The following is a 23,006-nucleotide window of genomic DNA, read 5'->3' as shown; positions in this document are numbered from 1 at the left end:
GTGGATTCATTTGGCTACCGAAAACGCTGGTTCATAATGAATTAGTGAGTGTGAGTGGAAACAATAGAGTGATTCACAATTGTTTTTTCCTTTAGGTTGTGTTTTAGATTTGGTTGGTAGCAAAACAAGCCTTAAATTCGAAAAATACCTGCAGCACATTAAATGAAAATCGAAGCTATTTCAGCTTCTCGCTCTCATGTCAAATAACTGCCCCAAATGTCAGAAGCTCCACAGGATGCAAAACAAATGAGGAAGGGGAAGCGATAGTAACAGACTCCCAACAGACCTTTACGACTTTTAACATACTTGCTCCTCTTGGAAACCCGGGTAACCAAACAACAAATATGAGCTTTTCTTTTTCTTTTTTTTTAATCAGCTTGCTTTGAAAATATATTTTTTCACACCTGAATCAGAGAGCTTTCCAGCTGTTGCTTCCTCTGCTCCGTCTTCTCAAGGATGGCTTTCCACCTCTGGTTCAGATTCTCCAGCTTGCTCTGCAGGCTGGAGGCTTCCTCTCCAGCGCTGGACGCCACCAGCTCATTGCCAGCCTTGTTCACCGTCTCGATGGTTGACTTGTGAGCCAGCACATCTATCTGGAGGACCTGTGGAGACAAAAGAAGTGAGACATAAGAAGATGTCGCATGTAGGGATATTAAGATACTAAGAAAAAAAAAAGGAGAAGTTTGCGTACGTGGTGCTTGGCGAGTTCTATCTCGATGGCTTTGGGGTCTCCTGCGGCCTTTCTCTGCTCGTTGAGCAGTTCCTCGGTGTGGCTCATCCAGGCCAGGAGCTCATCCAGTGCATGCTGGAACTGGCCCAGAGCCAGAAGGCCTCCTTCCAGTTTGTGCTAGATTAATGACAGATTAAACCATTAGATATTGTATAGGGCGAAAGCACTTGACATGCACACAACACACTCCACAGTCTGTGTAGGACGCTGGTGGCTGTATATATGATTCAAAGAGTTACATTACAACAGGATATATGCACAACTACAAAATCTAGCTATCTACACTGGAAGGCTACATCTTCTTATTTAGATGTAAGTATCTCCGATTGAATTTAGATTTTACACTGAAACTTTAGATCTATTTTTTTCCCCTTTCCCACCTGCCGGCTGATGATCTTCTCGTCCAGGCTGTCCCAGAGCATCTTGAGCTCAGACATCGGCTCCTGGATGGCGCTGCGATCGGACTCCTCTGTCACCTTCTTCAGCAAGAGGCCTGCCTGGTGGTTCAGACGCTCCATCTCAATCTGTAGCTGGTAAGATTCTCCTTTGAACTCCTAAAAAAAACAGCATAAGCAGTGGTACACCCATTCAGTCAACAGAAACACGAGAGTCCTACAGACAATAGCATCTTTGTGTGCGCTGGAAAAGATCTGTCTTATAGCACATCAAAGTTTTTAAAGTGCTTTTGTACCTGCACAAAACAGAACGACTAATACTCAAGCGCTCAACATAAACTCAGCCAGTGTTTGAACCAGCAGCTCTAAGTTAAAGACTGAATCATCGCTACGCACTTTCAGCCCATAAAATGGCAATAATGTTCTGCACAAAAGTCCCAGACCGTACCTTAAGTTCTCCAATCTGCTGCTTGACAGTTTCCAGGTCGGTGCCTACAGGTGACATTGAATCCAGTTTGCCTTCCAGAATGTCCACCCAGTCAAACATACCCTGTGAACAAGGTGGGAAACCATTGTTAGCGAAAGAAAACAAAGCTCAGAGCACGGGGGAGTTGTGTTTCACATTTGGTGTCACGTTATGCACTAAATCTTGCAGTTACAGTAGGTCTGTGACAAATTGGGTAAATGTAGAAAAAGAAAAAAAAAAACAACTGAAATCATACACTATCGCCTTAAGAAAACAAAAAATACTAAAACTTAAATTAAACCAGCCGTGCTGAAGACTCCCCCCACAGCGAAAAGATCTTAAATGAATTTTACAACACGTGAGGTAAAGTTTGAGCCAAATATAACACAACCGTGGTCGGTGTTTATTGCTTCAAAATGAATAGGGCCCTCGTAAAATGTTGTATCATGCGACACAGCTGCTGTTGTTGAGCTTTTTTTTTTATTATCTGAAGGCCTTATAAGCTGGCTGTTTCCCCCTTAAAGTCATCCTTAAAGCAGTGTTATAGGTACCTGAAGGCCATCTTGAAACTGCACCGCTGCTTGCATGGCTTCTTCCAGTCTCTCTACCCTCTCCTTCCAGGTCTTATTGAGATTCTCCCACGCTGAATTCACCTGGAAATATAATAAGACATTTTAGCGTAATGCTGTATGAAGGCTCTAAAAGCAGAAGAACGTCTTCATGAAAATGGTTTTTAATGTTATTTACTACCTCATCAAGACTTTTCTTTATCACTGGTTTATCAGGTTCCCCGCAGGCATTCATGAGCTCTGCACCCTGGTTTCGGACCACATCGAGCTCCTCCTGCAGCCCATCAATCTCCTCCTTAAATCCCTGTAGAAAAGAAAATCATTTAATAAATAAATAAATCCTCCATCGCTCTTGAGTCTGTGATTTCATCCGAGGGGTCTGTGTACCTCCACAAATTCCTGCTGCTGCTTGACGACCGAGGGGTCGACTCCGGGCTCCTCCAGCTCCCTCAGCAGGTCCTGGCTGTCTTTGATGGTGACGATGAGAGCGCAGTGGTCACACCAGAACTTGTCTGCCAGGTCCATCACATCCAGCAGCTTCGCCTCCCGCTCCTCCAGCAAGGCCTGGATGTCGCTCCACAGGAACACCATGTGGTCCAGCTTGTCTTGCACAGCTTGTATATAGAAAAAAAAATATTATTATTAGAAATACAAGGCAATTCTAAAAAAAAAAAAAAAATGTGCACACCGACAGGTTTAAATATAAAAAAAATTGATAATTTTGTTCTTGATTCTGTGCTAAACTTGAGGGAAAATCTGTATAATTATTGTGTTTATTGAATATTTCTGTTCATATATCTGTGTGCTGTTGAGCTTTTATGATCCTCTGATTATCCTTATGACCTGGCATGGTAAAAGCCTAGCCTGCCAGTGGCCTCCAACATTTTTTGTCAGATTGTTCCAATAAAAAAAAATTATTTCTTCGTTTAATTTAATAAAAAATTGGCTTAGAAAAGAACCAAAATCAAACAGATACGGCGATGCAGCAAGCACCTTTGGCAGATATGTCCTTGTCCGCGCCCTCGGACCGCGCGATCATCTCTTCGCCCCGTTGTTTCAGTGTGTCGTAAGAGGGCTGTAGCTTCTCCAAGTCCATGGAGACGACTTTATTTTCAGTGATCTGCTCCCTGATCTTGTCCACCTCCACTGAGATGGACGGCGGCTGGCGCAGACGCTCTGCGATCCGTTCCAGGGATTCCAGCATGGGGTCAATTTTATCGTGGAACTGGAGGGCGAAGAGAGGAGACACTTTGGTTTGTGTTTATGGTTCATACAGTAGTCATGGCTTTTATAGCAGGACAATGTATTTCAAACTACAAAAAAATAAAATAAAAGCAGTGACAGTATAACAATCTCATTACCAGCGGCAGAAATACGTCTTAAAAACTTTCCTTGAAATCTTAGAAAACCCGACTGGCCCTCACCTGAGTGGATTTGGAGATGGCTTCATCCAAAGTGGCAGCTCTCTGCTTGACATCAGCCTTGAGTTGCGTGTAGAGTTGGTCCGTAATTGTGTACTTCTCTCTGATGGGAACTCCTTCCGCTGGGCTGAGTTCCAGCAACTGTGGTCCAGTCTTATTCATCTTGTCAATATGAGGCTTGTGCTCAGCAATCAGTTCTCGCATTTGCTGCAGAGGACATGATACTTTCAGTTTTAATTTCCCTTCAACTGAATCAAAGTGCAAAGAGCCTATGCTGCTCGTCCTGACTTCTTACCCTGAGCTCCTCCTGCTGCTGCCTGAGGGTCTCGTACTCGATGGCAGGTGGAGGCAGCTGGCTGAAGGTGCTTATGGTTTCCTGAAGCCATGGACACAGCTCCTCATAGGTCTCCCAGAACTGGGAAGCCAGAGACTGGGCTCGCTCAAGCTGCAGAGAGCGCTCCGAATTCAGCTGACTCACGATGCCATACTTCTCCAAGAGGGTCTGGGTCTTGGCCTGATTGAAAACCAAGAAGGAGCTTTTATCGTAAGATCATGTTCTTAATGAATGTATTTAAAATCTATTTTCAGTGTTTTTTTTTTTTTTACCTTCAAGACTTCTTTCTCCTCTGGCTTTTTGCTGCTTATGATGGCCTTTCCTGTTTTTACGATCTCATCCACGGCATCCTTGTGCCTCATGATGTCCATGGAGAAAATCTGTAAAACCAGTCCAGTGAGTTTGGGCTTACAAAACAAACTTCTGTGTTTACAGTGCTTTGTTTAAATGGAGGACTGCCTCAGCCCATACACATGCATGTACACCCACGCTTACCTTCTGTGCTTGCAGCTGGGCTGTGGTTTGGTCCGGCTCCAGCTTGATGTCGCCCATTGACAGCAACTTCTTCTCAGCTTCCGTCAACCAGGAGAGTTCAGAGTCTGTAGCTTGTTCAAACTGGACAGAATTAAAGATCGGAGCATTAAACTACACGAAAGAAGGAATGCAGCATGATGAAAAGATGTGCGATAACATCTCTGGTTTACCTGCTGTGATTTGAGAATGTCGGCATTGATCTTGTCGACCTGCTGGGTGATGGTGTCACAGACGGCTTTGTACCGCTCGTTATCTTCAGTCACCAGCTTGTCCAGGCTCTCGCGAGTGTGCCAGGGAATCAGGTCCAGGAGAGAACTGCTCAGCTCATTCAGCTTGTCCATCACTGGTTTTTGGTCTTTGGTGTCTTTCAGCAAGGCCTGAACGAGATCCCATGAGAATAATGAAAAGAAGATGTTGAGAACTTTCTACAACAGGTATTTATTTCTCCATTTGCACATGCAAACATCTGATGCAGATGAGATCCTCACCTTCTGTCGGTTTTGCGCGTGAACGAGCTGCTCGCCGACTGGCTCCTGATCGGCGAAACTGCTCATCTCAGCCTCCACTCTCTTCAGCCAGGAGCTCAGGTCCTCATGAGTGTGCTGCACCTTCGAAGAGAGACTCAAAACTCGCTCCAGTGTCTTCAGAACCCCGTCGCTCATCGAGTTTATCTCGGCGTACTTCGTTTTTATCCCGTCCAGCTTTCCTTGGATGACGACCACCTCGTCACCTATAAATAGAACGTAAATTATTAAATAAATGATGGGGCATCCTGGAGTCTTCAGTGGTTGTTTGGCAACCGAACAAGGGCGAAAGGAAGTTGATGTTTTAATTAGCGAGATTTACCCAGGGACTGGTAGGTGGATTCTGATACGATTACACAGAGTCTGGCTGCTGTTTCCCCTGTTTTATGTTTGTGTGGCAAGCTAACCTTACAAGCTGCTGGTGGTAAATAAATAAAACTTCATCTCAACAAACTGTGTCACTGACACTGGATCAAGAAAAAGAAAAGGATGTCATAGACAGACGTGTTTGTAGAACAGTTTTCGCCCCTTGTCATGAGACAGTAATACACATGCCTGTTGTTTGCTTCAGTAGCTCCAACCCATTAGAGACGGCCTGTTCAACGTTCTTCTTCCTCAAGTCAATGTCACTTTGCAGTGCCTGAAAAGAAAAACCTCAGAGAGTCACTCAGAGTGACAAGACGCGCTCCAGTGTAAACAAAAGTTAACGAAACAAGTCACTTAAATAAACTGAAACATGATTGATGCAACTTAAATGAAAGGACAACATAACGTCTGGCCTGAGGAGGAGGACTGTGTACCCTTTGTTCCGCCAGCTGCTTCTCAAGAACATCTATTTTGTAGTCCTCCACGGACACCTCACTCAGCCGCGCGTCCACCTCCGCAAGCCAGTTCATGAGGGCCACTTCGTCCTCCCCGAACAGCTGGGCGTTAGCCAGCGCTTGCTGCAGCATCTCAGCTTTCCTCCTGCATCTCTCCTGGAGCTCTATGTAACTGGCCTGAGTGGCGTCCAGTTTGGACTGGACGAACTCCTTATCGTCCACTGAGCTCACAGTTTTGAGCATTTGACCGAGGCTGACGGCCTGAAACAGGTCCTTACTGTGATTCATAATCTCCTCCTCTAAGGCCTGACCACGGGAGGGTGGGAAAGGGACCAACGAAATGTGACACAAACAGAAAACACACACGTAACACAAAAAAAGATGAAAAAAATTAACGTAAAAGTGGAATGGGAAACTCAAAGAAACTGAATTCGGATGATTATAACTGACTTAAAACAAATGTGAAAAAAACATGGAAAAAGGTGTATAATGACGGCTTTTACCTTATGCTGGGAGATTTGCTCTTCCAGCTTAGACGTCTCGGTGCCAGTTGGCTCAGAGTGGGTTAGGTGCTTCTCTGTGGCTGCGAGCCACTCGCTCAGAGGCTCCAGAGTCTCGTGGAACTGCTGAGTGACCACTAAGATGCTCTCTAGTTGTTTTTGCCTGCCACATTCAGGAAGGTATTTATAACAGTGGATTAGGAACAACATAAAGTCGTCTGTTTTAAATGGACATAGTTACAAGTGGACCACCAACTCAATTTCCATGCACCGCTCATCTTTAAAAGAACAATCTAAAATGTGTTTGTACTGTAAATTGTATTGTAGAGTGTCCCTCAATTGAGGGAACAGCTAGATGAAATCTATCTACAAAACTTTCTAAGCTCACAATTGTATTATATCCTATAAATAAGCCATAACTTTAGAGTAACTTAACCAAGTGGTTGTTCCATAAACACTAAAGTCAAAAGTAAAAATCCAATTCAATAGAAAACATTTTTAAATGTTTCATTACAGATACTGAACCCTACAGCCTGGCATTCAAGCGTGTGCTTTACATTACAGGTGTTTATGCGAACCTGTTTTCGGCTTTCTTGAGCAGGGCGTCCCACCTCTGCCCCAGGCACTCAATCTCTTTTACAACCTTCTCCTTATCCACAGACTCTGCCAGTTCCGAGACCTTCCCTGCTTCCCTTTTTATCAGCTCCACTGTCGGCCTTCGGTCGTCCAGCAGTCTCTGCAAGAGCTGTCAAAGGCAAACAAAGGAGGAGAGTTATTGGGCGCCTTTGCACAGCTTCGTTTTGAAGAACAGTAAATCTGACCCGCACAAATTAAGTGTCCATTAAACAGAGGGCTTTGTGTGCGACGCTCGTGTTTAACAATGCGAGTCAATTAAATGAGATGGATGGCCGGTGCTGTGTGGATTTTCTAGTGTTAAAGCGCTCAGACTAAAATAGTGGTGGCGTGTTCCTTGTATGTTTATGTATTTGTCCCACGTGATGCCGGCTTACTTTCTGCTCTTGTATCTGGGCCTTCACCACTTTGAACTCCGCAGACGGAGGCTTCTGATTGGCCACGAGCTCCTCTGTGTCAGTCAGCCAGCTGAGAAGGGACTCCAGAGCATCCTGGAACCTCCCACAATGCAACAGGGCTTCATGCAGCTGGGCCGAACGTTCGGCGAGCTGTGGATGACACGGCAAATATAAATGTTGCCTGTTTCAGCGCTAACCGAAACTATCCCGCTATAGCGCTATGACAAATTACACTGCTTTTATATTTTCACAAATTCAAAAGCAAACATTAGCCAGTCAGACCAGTACTACATAACAAATAACCTTTTTATTGAGGGTATTCCAGTTTGAGTTGACGCCCTCCAGGTCATCCTCAAGCTTCTTAGTGCTGGTGCCTTTAGCAGCGTTCTGGATGAGGCCCTGCCCGAGGGAGTTGATGTCTTGAAGCTGAGCCTGCAGTGGATCAATGTCCTCTTTCTGGAAAGACTAAAGAGAAATGGGAGAAATCAGAAAGAACATTTCATAAGTGCTGAAATTACAAGGTCTCAGGTAATTACAAGGTCTCACTAGGAAGCTAAGATATTGTTACTTGGGAATGTTTGTTCACGCTTCAGTTACATCTATAATATGTCTCTGTCGTCCAGAGATCACCACCCAAACGAATCTTAAAATACTTCAAAAGGTACAAAATAAAAGAATTAGATTGGATGATCGGATCCAGATTTTTATGGGGAGGAAAAAAAAAAAGTCACGGTGGTGCCAGGAAGTTATTCATTTCCTTTCCATGCCCACAGACGGTACTGCCACATCATCAGCTCAGGTTCAGCGTTAAAAATCCAGCTGACATAAACAACTCTCTAAGCAGTCAGCAGCTTCTAGAGAAGCAGACTTAACAGTTAAACCACAGCTGTGCACAATCACGCACTCTCATTTAATGATAGGTGAATTAAATTTTTCTCAGCTACCCAGATATGTAAGAAATACACCAATCTAGCAGCCAGTGAGGAGAAAAAAAAAAAAAAACTCATAAAAAGATGCATCATCTAGAGGAACATGTGCTGGACCGGCTGATGGGGAAAAACTTGGAAACAGAGGGAGAGGCTATTTTTGGGCACCTGCGGGGAGAAATAACCCATAGCGTCCATTTCTGGGCATGCGGCAATGGCATTCAGCAAGGCCTCGATCTCCTGCTCCCCTGCGTGTTGGAATGTCTGCAAATTTTTAGGCAGGCAGGCTTCCAGTGATTGTAGAAACTCCTCCAGCTCCTCCATGTTGTACTTGGACGCTCCTTGTTGCACAGTACATGGGTTCTCTTGCCGGCAGCTGTCTGTGGGTACCGTTAGAGAGTTTCCATAAGTCTCAGGCTGCGTCACCACCACACTGACCAGCTCGCAGTCGTCATGAGGTGACACATCTTCCAACAGCTCGGCAGTGGATAGCTCATCGTAGTCTGTTAACGTCCTGGAGCGCCAGCCGGAGCTGTCATTCTGAGTCCTGGAGGCTGACCCCGAAGACAGCCTCCCTGTGGAGTATTTATACTCTCCATTGCTCAGGGTCTCCTTTTCATTAAGCATCACCACACCAGATTCTGTCTGCCGGGGATCCTGAACCAGGCTGCCACTGTGGTAAAGAGAGCGGTTGTCCCTCGCCGGGGAGAAAGGAAAGTCCTCCTGCCCCGAGCTGAGTGATCGCACTGCTTTCAGGTCCCCGGACATATGCATGGCCTCTGAAGATGAGAGGCTCCTCGTACCGGGGCCTGTTCTTTTGTGGGATCTATGGGCGCGTCGCTCCCTCTCCACAGTGGGGCTGTACAGACCTGAGTCCTCTTCAGATGTCAGCGAGCTGGTCATGCTCTGTCCCCTCCTGCCGTTGATCAGGCCAGGCCTCTCCGCGCTCCCAGAGCACAACGTTCCGCTGCGGCTCGCGTACTCGCCCAAATTAGTGGGGGCAAAAGTCCGCCACGACCGCCGATGGTGGGGATGGTCCTTCTTCTCTCCTCCCTGCAGACGTGACTTTGGCAGCACCGTATCAGCCACCCTGACTACGTTCCCGTTGAGCTTAAGTCCATCAAAAACCGCACGCTCGTCCAGCACGGCGGGTTTTCTAGTGCGGAGCTCGAAGGAACTGGAAGCAGAGAGAACTCCATTTCCACACAGGCTGCTGAGGTCTAGCGTACGGTGAGTGTAAGGTAACGTGCCCGTGAAGTGGCGGGATGAAAGGCTGCCTTTAGAGCCCGAGTCTATCTGCTCGTTGAGCCGGACGGTGTCATAAATGGATCTCTGGGGCACATAGCAGTCATCGATGTTCAGGTCCTCCTCCTCCCCCTTCCCCACACAGGAAGGGTTTTGTCTGAGGCAATCTGGTCTGCTCAGTGGTTTGCCCATGCTAAAAACAAGTGTCACTGCTCACGACAAAGAGAAGATTAAGGATGTAGTGAAATCCCTTGAGGTAGGGGTTGCTTCAGTGCACGCGGGGCAATTTGAAAAGGAGCACAACATAAATGAGAAGCAACAGTGTGCAAAACAATGACAGCGTCTCTCCCCTCTTAAATGATAAGTCAACAGCTGAATATTAAACATTTCCTGGTTTTTAAAAAATCAAACATACAATTGTTTGTCTTTAAAAATTTAAAACAGAATAAAGCTGATCTAGATGAGTAACAAATATGTAAAAAAAATACATTTAACAAAGAAATGCTAGGGCTCTGTAACAGCTTCATAGTCCATATTTGGAATCCTGGTTTTCAATGCAGTCTTCTGTCCAAAAGAATATTCCTGTGGGCTCTTCTTCATGCATTGCCAAAACTTAAATCAGTATTCCTCTGATCCAAAGTGCTTCTTTTTCCCTGAAATCCTCGCAGCATCCATGCGAGCGAGGAGTACACGCTTCAGTGCAAAGTGAAAATATCCACAGACAAATAATCCAGCAGGCTCGGCAAGAAACCTCGGGGCAGTCGCGGAGAGAGCTGGTACTCCTAGATAAACAAAAAAGACTGCCCTTCCTCTCCCATCGCTCCCGACGCACTGACAGACACCCTCCTGGCAGAAGGTTACATGCCCCGCCCCCGCTCATTATTCAGACAACATCTGCCACAACTCCATTTGTGCTCAGAGCCGCTCCGGCACATGTTGATTGGTGGACATATGACCCCCCTCCCCACACCCCACCCCCCACACCCACACACCCTCCTCCGCTCCCCCTTTTCTAATTCCTCCTTATGTCTGCATGGCCCATATGACTTCACTTCTAAGCCATCTTCTGCATCCTGACACAGTCACTCTTCTTTTCTCTTTCAGTGACTGAGGGAACGGGGAGGGGAAAGCAGTGCGCACCAGCTTTTCTAATTCAGACACACACACAGAAAAAAAAAAAAAGAAGAAAAAAAAACTAAACCAGCAGGCAGTGGCAGCTCTCACTCTGATGACATCACACCACGCTGAAACAGATACACATTTTTCCTTTTTTCCCCCTTTGTCCTCTCTCGTCTCGTGGACGGTTGCTGTGAACCCTGCAGATATTCTTAATTACTGTGGAATGCCGAGGGAGGCACAGGTCCCAGGTAATTTAACACCGACGGCTCTGCCAAGTGCATGAAGGGGCTTTTATGTCCAGTGAGACGGATAGGAAAAGAGAGGAATGATAGAGGAGATAATGAAAGGAATTCATTTTTGTTTCCTGGATTCTGCATCACTGTGGCCGGGGTAAGGAAATGAACGACCGCAACTTCTTTGTCCAGTCCTGCTCGCATGAGAGGAGATGGAAAGAGGACGCTGGCAGAGATAAATAACGAGTTAAGAGAGGGGAGGTTTGGCCACTGAAATCTGGATACTACTTAAAATGTTCAGCCTTTTGAATGAATGGATTCTTTTCCAGCACTCATCCTGGCTCCCACTGTCACGAATTCAACACGTTTCGTAAATTGCTGCATTACATTTAAGCGCCGAGGGCTAAAAGTTGAGGAGTCCAAAGGTCAAACGGCCGATTAAAGCTCTTTCGATAGCACCACTCACAAAAACAACCAGGAACGGAGGAGATTTTGCGAACACGTCAACACCAACCAAGGCGAATTTAGATGAGGAAACAAAAACTTGCATTATTAATGAATGGACTTTTGTATTTGCAAAACTGTGAGGAGAGATGCCTGGGTAACAGATTCATTCGTGTGGTCGTAATAACACGATCTTGTTTTTTTTTCCCGTATACAGTCAGGAATTACAGATTTATGCAGCAATCAGATATTAGTTAAATATGTCATCACAGTTTTCCAAGACTTTAGTTGATAAAAGGACAAAAGGCGGACAGACAGAAACACACATTATCTTTAATAATGACATAAACGATTAGCCAATAATGAAACCCCCAGATGAGTCATTTTCTACCAGTGGACCATGCAACACTTGTTACGATCGGTTCAATTGTTCTCATGCAAACCAATCATTTAAAGATGAGGTCAGCAAAAAAAAATCAAGATGCCTTAAACAACATCTTATTTGGCGGCTTCTTAAAAGGCTTTAATGACTTTGCTGCACGTCAAAGTGTTGAGCGCACAGAGCACTGTTTTCAAACTGGTCTTCTGTCATGTATTTGACGCTTAAGATTTAGGTCAGCGTTGGAAACAGAGACTAGAAACCTTTGATGAGTAAAAACGTCAACATAATCCCCTCACAGCAATGTCCTGCTTTTACCGGCACCATAGAAGTTTCATGTTTCACTGTGAGGAAAACACGTCACCACCATGTGTCAGCGAGTTAGCAGCACTATGTGGGGCCGGTGACACTTCACCTTCAATGAGACGGAGCAGCTACGGTATGATTCAGAAGATGAAAATTCTTTAGGAACAGAGACGCTGATGTAATGTCTGAGGATCGAGAAAGGACGCCCACGCCAACCCCCAGTAGTGTTGAGTCACTTAGCCTAACCTTTAAGTCACACCTCAACGTATAACAACACACCAGGGACCTCAGGGCTACCATGAGAACAACACACATAAACACACAAAGTCGGGCAATTCAAAACCTGACCAAAAAAGGTAACAGCACGAGAAAGAGATGAATCCAAGCGCTGTCTTTCTCTGTTTATTTCTTTCTCACTAGCTGCCAATAAGGCCCACTTAGCTAACGTAAAAATAATCTGATTCACCGACTATAAAACAGAATCTGACCGAATCATTTAATGCTTTTATGCTGCAGCTAAATAAAAAACTCAAGATCAAATACTGATTTGAGATAATTCTCCTCCTGATGCTACGTATTGCTATAAATGAGTACAAAGAGGATTTTCCGCCAGCAGCTGAACCGGCGTATGCCCTCTCAACCCAGAGCGTTGACAGGACAAAGACGAGACGAAGACACTCACCAGGACAATGCTGCTTAGCAACAATCTGAATCAATCACCTCTTTAATAGTTACCCCGCATGGCCTTTAAACCAAACTCCAAACAGCGAGCTGACACCTTGCTAACCCCCCCCTGCCGCTTTCTAACCCGATGATATTTTTAATCTGAGCATCTCAACAGGAGGTTCAGACCCAGCTCTCCTACAGTACATGTGTGCGGCGCTCTATTAATTGACAAAAATCCCTTGACCCACATTTAAGGACAGATCTATGTCATTTGCCTATACACAGCTGTTTACATTGTTTCACTATACTATAAAGTAAGAAGGGTTTCATAATGTCACCTCTGAATATAGGTTAATCCTCTTTTGGAAACCTCTGCAGGAATTTAGGAGCTTTAAAATGTTTTGCATCTGCCATGCTAATGGCTATCCCCTGTTTCACCCTTAACTGATAAAGACCCCCATGCTTTTACAGACAATAGGCATTGAAAGAAGAACTGAAAAGAACAATTAGAACAATTAAGGAACTGGATGGTATGACTATAATGTTACAATATATTTGCAGGTATAAAACATGAATGTTTAATCCTGAAATCCATTATACAATATGCAAAATCCTAAAAAAATACTCTTATAACACTAACGGACACAGAAAAAAAAATGTACGACTTGTATCTATTGAAGGTTTTATAATTAACATCTTCACTATCAAAGTTAAGAGATCAGGATACAGGCTCGGGTTCATTTTTGAATCAAGTGACGGCCTGCTGGCCACCACCTGGCTGCGACGGTCCTTCCCTCTTGCCCCGTCACTACACATGGACCCCAGCCACTTTTGTTAACACCAGATGCCCCGAATGCACCAGTATTCCCCAGAGGACTGCCACGTATGTAGAGGGAAAGCGGGGTTAGTGAAGACCCCGCTGGTAACCTGGTCCTATGAAGCATTTTGTGGATAGATAGTATCTAAAATGTGATATTTGTGGGTTTGTTAAGTTTTAGGAGGACGTTAGCAGCTTTTAGGTTACGTGGTTTATATAAAACAAGAGCAGCTTTTCCCAGAAACTGCGAGAAAAGCAGAGGAGACACTTAATCCACTGGACTACTTATATTTTTATGCTTGAATCATATACTTTTATTATATTTTAGTAGAGGGAAAAAAAGAAATCTGGTTCAGTGTTTCTAGAGTCTCCAGAGTCAATAATGGGAAGAAAAATATTGTTAATCTCTCTAATTCCACATGTAATTATTTTAATATTTTAGTTACATGTAGAGGGGTTGTCTTGTTATATTGAATGCAAGAGAAAATTAACCTTAATTCTACAAATACACAAGGTACGCATGTTACAACTTCATATATTGTGATTTAAATGCATTAACATTTACTATATGGCCTAAAACTGTAGTTGTCATCACAGGTTCACCACTAATCTTTGCCACAAACTAAAGGAGAGGTGTCCCTTTGGAACAATTATCAGTTCACTACTGTAGCACCTCATACCCATGAGAGCCCAGAGCAAACAGGTATAAATGTAATGAGGAACAAGCTGCTAACATTGCACTGCCATGTGGTGCATGTTGATGTGACTTAATAAATGCACAATCAAACATCTGTTTCGCTTTTGAAAACTAACATCGCATTCGGGTCAGCATACCTTAAAGGCCTCCAGCTGTTGGTTGATGACATCTGTCTCCATGCCGACCGCCTCCTGGGATGCTTCCTTATCCACCGCTCTGCAGAGTTTCTCTTCCACATGATGGAGTTTACCGTACAGTTCCTCCAGCTTGGTGAGGGTACTCTGGACCTGGTCCTCTCTGCCTTTGGCTCGGTCTAACAGTTTGCCGCATTGCTTACTCAGAGTGTCCAGATCTCTCTTCAGACCTAACAGGTCAGGTGAGGACTCGGTCTCTAGCATCTTCTTGCAGCTGTCTCCAGCGTTGGCCGTGTTAGCCATCAGCTCTCGCAGCTTGGCCACAAAACTCTGAATGCTGTCTTGTTGCTCTTTAAGAGTGGCCAAGTCAAGATCCACAGGAGACATGTTGTCCAGCTCATCGTCCAGCTCTGTGAAATTGGTGAACATCTCACGGATGCTGTTTTGGAACTGTCCAATACCTTGCAGTTTACCCTCCAATTCTTGGCATGTCTCCTCTAGTTTCTTGTTAAGGTTGGTGTAGTCTTTTTCCACACTGTCAGCCTGCAGTAAGAGGTCTGTCACTCCTTCAGCATCTGGAACGTCCACCACAAGATCCTTAGCCAAGGCCTTCATGTGCTCTAATTGGTTCTGCACTCCCTCTAAACTCTTATGTTGGGCTTTCATGTTGGTTAAGTTCTTGTTGCTGTGTGCTTGCACTCCCTGTGACTCATAGGCATCCACCTGCTTCTTAGCTCCCTCAAGTTGACCCTTTGCCTCTTTGTAGGCATCATTAAATTCCTTAACTGTATGTGAGAGCTTCTCCAGGGACTCCCTTTTGCTCTGTAGACCTTCCACTATATTGTCTACTTTTTTGCCTATGCTAGCCTTCTCTTCTTTTATAGCTTCAGTGTCTGCATTGGCCACCTCAAGGAGACTATCTGCCGCTGTGTTGAGCTGCTCCACCAACCCTCTGTGCTTGTCAACATCCTTCTGGAGAGCTTTAACTTGGGAAATTGAGCTTTCCAGATTGACAGGGTCAATGGTGGGTTTCACTCGGTCTGCACTGGCCTCACACTCCTGAATCCAAGAGCTTAACTTCTCTGCATGCTCTTGGTACTTCATAGATCTCTGCAGAGCTGTTTGGAGGTTGTCAGCCTGCTCTGCAGAACTCTTCTTCACTTCCTCCCAGTTGGAAGTGAGGGCTGTGAGTTGCCCTTGTAGCGCCAACTTTTCTGCACCATCAGTGTTGTGCAGAAGCATCTCCCCTTCTGCAATGATTGTATTATAAGCTTCCTCATGTTCACTGAGAGCCTTCCCAAGTTTGCTGTGTTCCTCCAGTGTTTGTTGCAGAATGTCTGCTTTGGCAGAGACCGACTTGGGCTGAGATTGATCCTGCAGCTTCTCACCCAGCCATGACTGGAAGTCTTTGGAGGTCTGATGGAACTGCTGAGAGCTGGCAAAGGTTGAGTTCAACTGTTCGATCCGTTTTGCTACAACAGAGAAATATGAAAATTAGCAAGTAAAATGCTGCAATACCGCTTACTCTACTGCGTGCATGAAGTGGAACCAACAACTGAGAATATTGCTGCAGATGAGTTTTCTAATTCACTCTATTCAGTTCAATGCCAGAAATAAAGTAGTTCACAAAAAAAAAAAAATCACAACAACACAAGTTTTACTAACAACAATTTATCCAGGTGGGAAGCTGTAGCTGCAGTGACTCAATACAAACAGAATGTTCTTTCCAAACATTACAACACTACATTATTAAGTTAAGTTAAAATACCAACCTGCTTTCTCCTCCAGCTGTTTGAAAGGTTTGCTGACACTCTCCAGCTGCCTGGCTAGGTCTGCTTTGAGATAGTCCTCCGTGACCATTGCTGTGAGCTCTGCATTGATGGTCTCAGCCTCCTTCAGCTTCTTCCTTTCCTCTCTCAGCTGAGCTGAGAAGTTGTGTACGTCCTCCAGCTGCCTCTTCACAGCATCGGGATGGGTGCTGTGGCCATGATGGTTTGTGAGCTGATTCTCCAGCTCAGCGGTAGTGTGACTGAGACTCCTCAGTAACTCCTGAAACTGCCCAGTCTTCACCACTGCCTGGTCGATGAGGCTGTCTCGCTGGTCCAGCTGTCCTGTGAGGCCTTGCCACTTCTGGGTGACTGCAGCAAACTGCTCCCTCACCAGCTTTCCACTTGAAGGGTCCTCGTCACTGGATGAGCTCAGGATGGCCGAGGCCGCTTCTTCAAGTTCCTCATATTGAGGTTTGCGGCTCTTGAACTCATTCTGAAGGATCTACAGGACCGGAGAAGAAAACCAGTCAAGAAAAATCTGAATGTGTAAGCAATTTATTAAAAAATATTCCCATCAACAACATGCATACCTGCACTTGTTGCTTCTGCATTTTAAGCATGTTTGGGTCTATTGAGAGGGGCCCAAGGACACTCATCATCAGCTCTTTCTCTGAAAGCCACTGGCCCAGCTGCAGTTCGTTTGTTTGGAAGATGTCCAGATTCTTGCTGGACTGCTCCAGATGCTGCTTCCTCTCCTCTACAGAGTCGCTGATTTCTGCCCAAGCAGCATCTGAACAGGAGGCCAGGACAATCACACCAGATTGCATTAGTCAGCACAACAGCACCTTTCCTGCCCTCTGTCCCACTGTTATCCTAACAAACCTCACACTGTGCAGTACTTGGCCCCGCAAATGTGTTAATTTAACTAGTGCAGCAGAGATCAGTACCAAGATAGACTCATGTTCTGTTACAGCGTGTGCGGTACAGTTTTAGATAACACCAGGATTTAAGCTGATCTAATTTTTCACAGAAACCTCTACTCAGAGGAGCCATAATGAGCCATAATGAGATACATTTTCCTTCTGTGGGACTCAACATACTACTGACAGTTTCAGTGACATAAATTACCCTTGGCCATCTGGAGCCAACACCTTAGTGCATACCTATTTCTGTCAGCATCTGCTTCCATTTTGCTGCCTCGGGGGAGTTTGGATGAGCCTTTATCAAGTTGAGAAGCTTCTCTCTGAGCTTCTGGAGCTGCTCCTGCTTTTGTTTCATGCCATCTTCAAATACCTACAAGAACAAATCACGAATGCTAAATAGCCTGTGATTTCCCAAAAGAGTATCATATGACTATCTCATTCACGAAGAACCAAGTCAATGAAGACCTCATGCACTTTTAAAACATAATCAAATGTAACACTCTGCTTCGTGAACAACAACGCTTTTGTACCTTCTGCTGATCAAGCTGTGTCTTGACTGAATCCTTCTCTGTGGCTGCATTGTTCCAGGATGCTGCAGTCTTTTTCATGTCCTTCAGCCATGTCATCATATCCTCCGTCTCCTTCTGGGCCTCTTTCACCTCCTGCACCAAACCGCTCAGCTGTCCTGCTCGACTCTTCAGTGTTTCCCCGAGGTTAGCGTAGCCCTCATTGGTGGATGACATGTTCTGCTGAATTACCATCAGCTCTGAGGACGTGAAAAATAACTCTATCAAGTTTCATTTGCAGGATATTATAAACATAAAGAGATCATGGTAAAAGCTAGACACTCGTAATATATTAGCTTTGTGGTGCGGTAAATTCTGAGTACGACTGAGGACAGTGTCACCAAATCCCTGCAAATGAAATTTAAGGATTTGTGGTTGTGTGTTTTGGCATCTAAGCTCAAACAATCACTTCCTTACGTCTGCCTCGATGTACCTCCGCGCATTTTTGTAAGAGGGGGGGCTGATACTACTCCTTCATACTTTTTGCAGCATTGCAGAAAAAAAAATAAAACATGTTTACGATATTGTAAAAATGTGAGTCCTAGGGAACTTCTGATCTCATCGTATGTCCTCCCTGTGCAAAAATGGATGTTTGGACCTTTAATAGGGTGGAGGAAAATTATGCAAGAGCTCACTCCCGCTGAAGAACAGACAATTCATGTCTGCATCTCTACAAGCAGTATCTCATCCAAACTTGTGGAATAATTTAGATTTTGTTTTTTTTTTCTCATTGGAATGTACCATGGAGCTTTAGTACGTGTTTGCACCACAGTCTCTGTTTCGAGATGGAGCGTTGCTCCTTGACTGCACTCTCTGGAAAGTTCAATAACTTCCTGTAGTCACTGTTATTTTTAAATCTTGTTGTGTAGTAAATTCGGAGAGTAGAGAGAATAATATCTGTGCAGTCACTCCACAAATGTGTGACGCATTACGGTTTAAATATAGTTTAGGACTTCAAAACTCTATTTGTCCGCGCTCGGCTTTACTTCCTTTGATCGTGAAACTTTAAAACTCATGATCTGAGCGTAGCGTCACAGTGAGTTTCAGAGTTTATTTATTTTTGCTATGTATTTGGCGCAGACCCACCACAAACTTACTAATGTCTCGAAGCCCGACAACAGCGATAGCAGCGCAGCACACCACAAACAGCACATCTCTTAAAGCAGCATCCACACACATACACGTGATTACCTTTATTGGTTAGGTAGGCATGGCTTGCTGGACCACCACCATTAGTAAGAGCTGATGCAAAGACACATGAGACAAAGCTTGTGTAAAGAACAAGGAGACTGATGAAAAAACTGTTGGCACAAGATCCATGATCCTTAATAGTTAGTGATTATACGGTACTCGAAAGAGAATCCAGACACCATGCTTCTCATTCCACTAAAATACTTGAGAATAAGTGTGCTGACATTTACCTGACTTGTTCGGGGTCTTTGTCTTGGCAGGGGATGTAAGTGAAGTGATCAGGCTGCAGAGTGCTGATCCTTTACTGTTCAAGTCTTGGACAGCGGGGCCTTTGGAAGTCCATTCATCTAACAATCCCTGGTGAAACATTAAACAGATGGATAAATTATATATATATGTACATAGCAGCACAGGAGATACGACAACTGGAATTAACTGATGTTGACAAAGTAAAATCTGAGAAACTTGAACTTTTTTTTCTCTTTCTTTTTTGTACCTCTGTGATATTTTCTGCAACATACCGCTAAGAAAGTAGCCTCACATAGCGTTTCACCCCTAGACCTGTTCTCTATAAACAGTTTCCACTCATCTGTCACTAGCTGGCAGAGGAAGCAGAAATAGTGAGGAGTTTAGGGAGGAATGCACTATTATCTATTAAAACACACTTACTGCAAAGGACATGAACTCCGAACTGATGCGTCAAACGTAAAAGTTTAACATCAATGAATGACCTCTGCTCCGGTGCACTTCAAGTGCAATTGGATAAAAACATATATAGGAACGGCGCTGTCTCTGCAATATACTGTATTTTCATCTCATGACTCACGTTGACCGTCTGCAGGTCCTTCTCCAGACTTTCCTTGCTGCTGCTTGGCTGACCCGCCGGTACTTTTTCATTGGTCTCCTCCAGCCACTTGGTGAGAGCGCTGGCTGCAGATCTGAACTCTCCCAACTGGTCCTGACAGGATGACAGCTCTTCTTCCCTATAGCAGATATTGCAGACGTTACATTATACAAACACAGATGCTGAGCAAAAGGGACATTTCATTAATTCTTAAAAGTGGAATTAATGAGGCCTTGGTGACTTACTTTTCTTTAACGGTGTCTTTGAAGGTGCTGAAAATGTTCGTGAGGTTGTCCATCTTGCTCTGAATTTGAGATTTGTTTCCATCTGGGTTTATTTCAGACAGCTCCTTGGACAAAGCGTCCAGCTTCTCCAGATCACTGGCGTATTCTGCCATCTCAGCTTTGGTGTTCTACGGTTAAATGATAACATTCAACCATTCTGTGCATAACGAACCTTGATTTGCGAATCAAAATACAGACTCAGAATCAAGCGGTGTCAGTACTCGCCTGCGTCAGCTGAGACAGCTCGTTGAACGTTTTCCCCGGCCCGTCTGTCTCCTGCAGATCCTGCGAACGCTTCACAACAAACTGCTGGACTTTGTCCGAGATGTTCTCGAACTCTTCCACCTTTTCCTTCACCTGCTCCAGTTGAGAAACCTTTTGCTTATGCTTGTCAGAAGCGTCAGAGAAGCGCTGGGACAGGGCTTCCATCTTGGACTGAAGAAGCACAGCGGCAGAGGGATCCGCCGTCTCCACAAACTTCTTCAACTTCGCTTTCATGGCTGAGATGCTGCTCTGGCGACTTGCTATGTCCTGCTCTAATGTCTTAAAAAAACAAGACAAACAAAGTTTCAATAGATAATTCAAGTGATCAGGAAGCTTGTAAGAAATGATTATGAGGTAACATACTGCTTCCTTGCTGAGGATGTCTCCTAAAGCTGCCGAGTCCAAGGGGATCGGCCCTTTCTCTTTCACACTGGCTTCCACTCCCTCCATCCATCCCATCATCTCATCCAAGCCATCCTGGACGCTCATGGAGCGAGTCAGGGTGATCTGCAGCTTCTCATTTCGATCACTCACAGACTTGGAAAGGTTGTCGTAGCGCTCCACTATGTCATCTACAATACATGGAAACAAATCCGGTTGTGTTTAAAGCAGAGGACTTTCTCACTGTCACGGAAAGCTAAACATTTCAAACCGAGGCAGAAAATTATTTGGCATGAATGAGCTTGTTAAAGTTAAAAAAGGACAGTTGTTGTGCTTAAGTGTGGGCCAAGAAACCGATTAGAGACCATTCAAAAGTTATATTCTGCTTAAATAACGTGTAAATTTCTGAAAAATACAGAATGACGTTGACAGTTTGCCAACTTAATGCAGTAAACAGGTGTCTGGCTGACATTTTGAAAGAGTGTGCACTTTAAAATGATTCAGTTTCCTTTGTTATTTAAAAGGCATTGAAAGTCAGTTCGAAGCTGCACCGGTGTGTATAGTGAACGTGATGTGGTCCTCAGTCGGATGTTTCCTCACCTACTGTTTCCTGGATCTCGTCTGGGTTGCTCAGCAGGTCTCCTTCAGATGTTATTAAAGACTCAGCTGTTTTACGTAACGCGTCAACAGCCGTCTGATGTCCCATCATCTGACCTTGTAAACCCTGTGGATTAGATAAGAAGAAGTCAGAAAACATATCCTTACATATGCTCACCCACGTTTTACCTTAATTTTGTAACGTTATAGGTTTTCACTATGCAATAGTGATGTGTGAGTATGTATGGGCTTAATACTAGGACGTTCCATAGATGTAGCTAAATGTACCTTTCTTGATTGATTGTTAGATTTACTGAAGGGTTTAGGATTTCTCCAGAGATTTTCAATGCAAACCCAAAGAACCGTGTTCCTTGGTTGGCTCACATTCACCTCTTATCTGGGCATATCTTATGCTGTAAGTCACTACCTCCCTACAGAGAAATGTTGAAGCAAGCTGCAGCCAAAAGCTTTGACAGAGACAGTCCTGTCAGCCAAGCTTCTTATCCTCTCGCAGGAGTACGTAAGCTACAAATACAGTTAAAACGATTCACATGTGGGTTTGAATCTGAACACAGAGCTAAAAATAGCTTTGTTGTACTTAAGTTGGTGGAAACACTGTATATGGTAAGGCAGGTCTGTTGTGCTGTGACCTTCTAACCCAGTCAGTGCTCCAAGTTCTACAATCGTTGGCTCTAAATGAAGCTTTTCTTTATGTCTTTCCTTTGATTATTCAGGACCTAGCATCTGCTGAGGTGAGAGTTGATGTAATAAACACAACCAAGAGAAAAGACAAGAAAAAATTAAAGATGAAATCAAATTCCCTTTTTAAGGTAAACTGTAAAAAAAAATGACTGGAAGAATTAAGAAAAAAAGGCTTCATGAAAATATGAAAAAAGCCATAAATCTGAGGTTTTCATCACAACACTGTGACTTTGGATTCACTCCCAAGCTTCGGCTTATTCGTTCCAGCCTTTGATTTGTACCTTGGTCTCCTCCAGCTGCTTCTGCAGCGTTTGTGGGTCAGCTGCTATGGCCTCAGATTGCTGCTTTCTCGCCTCGTCCTCTGAGCTGTTGAGCCATTTCAAAAGAGCAGTGCTGGAGTCGTCATACTTTTTGTATTTGTCAACCACGTCTCTGAGGTTGTTGCCAAGCACATTGCACTAAAACAAAGGAAATAAAATACATTAGGTTAACCATAAACCTCACTTTTCTATAACGTTGCTGTTTTCACACAACATTGTTTATTGTGTTGAGTTCTCTGTGAGGATAAATGGTACCACCTAGTGGCCAGAGGACCCAGCTGCACTAAATACCTGTGAATGTAGTATTTTGTATCTGTTGGCTGTTGAGTCCAGTTTATCCTTCACGGCGGAACAGGTCCCTGAAGTATCCACATGGAGCGGAGCATTCTTAGCCGCAGACTCAGGCAACCCACAGGCTTTAGCCACATCCAGCACTTTCTGTCCTGAGATAGTAATGAAGCGAAGATCCCCTTTGTGGGAAATCACATCTTCTGAGAAGCTCTTCTGTCGCTGAAGTTTATCGCTGAGGATATTAAGGGAGCCCGCAGGAGCGCCCAGCTCCTCAACTTCTCCCTCGGCCTGCTTCAGCCAGGCTTCGAACTCCTCGCAGTCGCTGTGGAACTTCTTCAGCTCCTCCTGGACGCACTGCACCTGCTTCATCTGCTGCTCAGCCTGAGTCAGCGAGGTCTCATAGCGCTCCTTCAGCTCCTGGATGTTCTTCTGCAGGGTTTCCTTCCCCTCCGGGGAGAGCACGTTAGCTTGTTTGTCCAGCAGGGCCTGAGCTGACTGGGTGGCCATGATCAGATCCTGCTGCTGGGACAGAATCTCCTGATGACGCGCCTGGGGGGGGGGGGGAAACAATAATAAAACCTGT

The 23,006-nt window shown here is 44.7% G+C and overlaps 1 protein-coding gene across 27 annotated transcripts in view; it reads right to left on the bottom strand.

The window, feature by feature from the left end:
- The window catches only part of dst (dystonin), a 95,329-nt gene that overhangs the window by 15,286 nt on the left and 57,037 nt on the right, over positions 1–23,006 (bottom strand). For 22 of the 27 annotated variants that reach the window (XM_047603878.1, XM_047603884.1, XM_047603880.1 and 19 more), the window contains 34 exons: positions 22,424–22,972; positions 22,094–22,270; positions 21,114–21,237; positions 20,496–20,704; positions 20,094–20,411; positions 19,830–19,996; positions 19,567–19,723; positions 18,971–19,097; positions 18,741–18,791; positions 17,514–17,749; positions 17,224–17,353; positions 16,651–16,850; positions 16,064–16,562; positions 14,295–15,763; positions 7,629–7,790; positions 7,305–7,475; positions 6,873–7,039; positions 6,298–6,457; positions 5,774–6,100; positions 5,529–5,613; positions 4,938–5,179; positions 4,620–4,826; positions 4,411–4,530; positions 4,188–4,295; positions 3,877–4,095; positions 3,585–3,788; positions 3,154–3,385; positions 2,548–2,774; positions 2,342–2,464; positions 2,143–2,244; positions 1,574–1,675; positions 1,111–1,284; positions 692–847; positions 405–602 (listed from right to left, as the gene is read on the bottom strand). In XM_047603878.1, coding sequence (XP_047459834.1) covers positions 405–602; positions 692–847; positions 1,111–1,284; positions 1,574–1,675; positions 2,143–2,244; positions 2,342–2,464; positions 2,548–2,774; positions 3,154–3,385; positions 3,585–3,788; positions 3,877–4,095; positions 4,188–4,295; positions 4,411–4,530; positions 4,620–4,826; positions 4,938–5,179; positions 5,529–5,613; positions 5,774–6,100; positions 6,298–6,457; positions 6,873–7,039; positions 7,305–7,475; positions 7,629–7,790; positions 14,295–15,763; positions 16,064–16,562; positions 16,651–16,850; positions 17,224–17,353; positions 17,514–17,749; positions 18,741–18,791; positions 18,971–19,097; positions 19,567–19,723; positions 19,830–19,996; positions 20,094–20,411; positions 20,496–20,704; positions 21,114–21,237; positions 22,094–22,270; positions 22,424–22,972 — 7,899 coding nt within the window. The remainder of the gene's footprint in view (positions 1–404; positions 603–691; positions 848–1,110; positions 1,285–1,573; positions 1,676–2,142; positions 2,245–2,341; positions 2,465–2,547; positions 2,775–3,153; positions 3,386–3,584; positions 3,789–3,876; positions 4,096–4,187; positions 4,296–4,410; positions 4,531–4,619; positions 4,827–4,937; positions 5,180–5,528; positions 5,614–5,773; positions 6,101–6,297; positions 6,458–6,872; positions 7,040–7,304; positions 7,476–7,628; positions 7,791–14,294; positions 15,764–16,063; positions 16,563–16,650; positions 16,851–17,223; positions 17,354–17,513; positions 17,750–18,740; positions 18,792–18,970; positions 19,098–19,566; positions 19,724–19,829; positions 19,997–20,093; positions 20,412–20,495; positions 20,705–21,113; positions 21,238–22,093; positions 22,271–22,423; positions 22,973–23,006) is intronic. The other 5 variants (XM_047603894.1, XM_047603899.1, XM_047603905.1 and 2 more) reach the window with 2 other exon arrangements.

The sequence above is a fragment of the Mugil cephalus genome, chromosome 13, assembly GCF_022458985.1.
Source record: "Mugil cephalus isolate CIBA_MC_2020 chromosome 13, CIBA_Mcephalus_1.1, whole genome shotgun sequence".
Classification (NCBI taxonomy): domain Eukaryota; kingdom Metazoa; phylum Chordata; class Actinopteri; order Mugiliformes; family Mugilidae; genus Mugil; species Mugil cephalus.
This window is presented reverse-complemented; position numbering and strand designations above follow the sequence as displayed.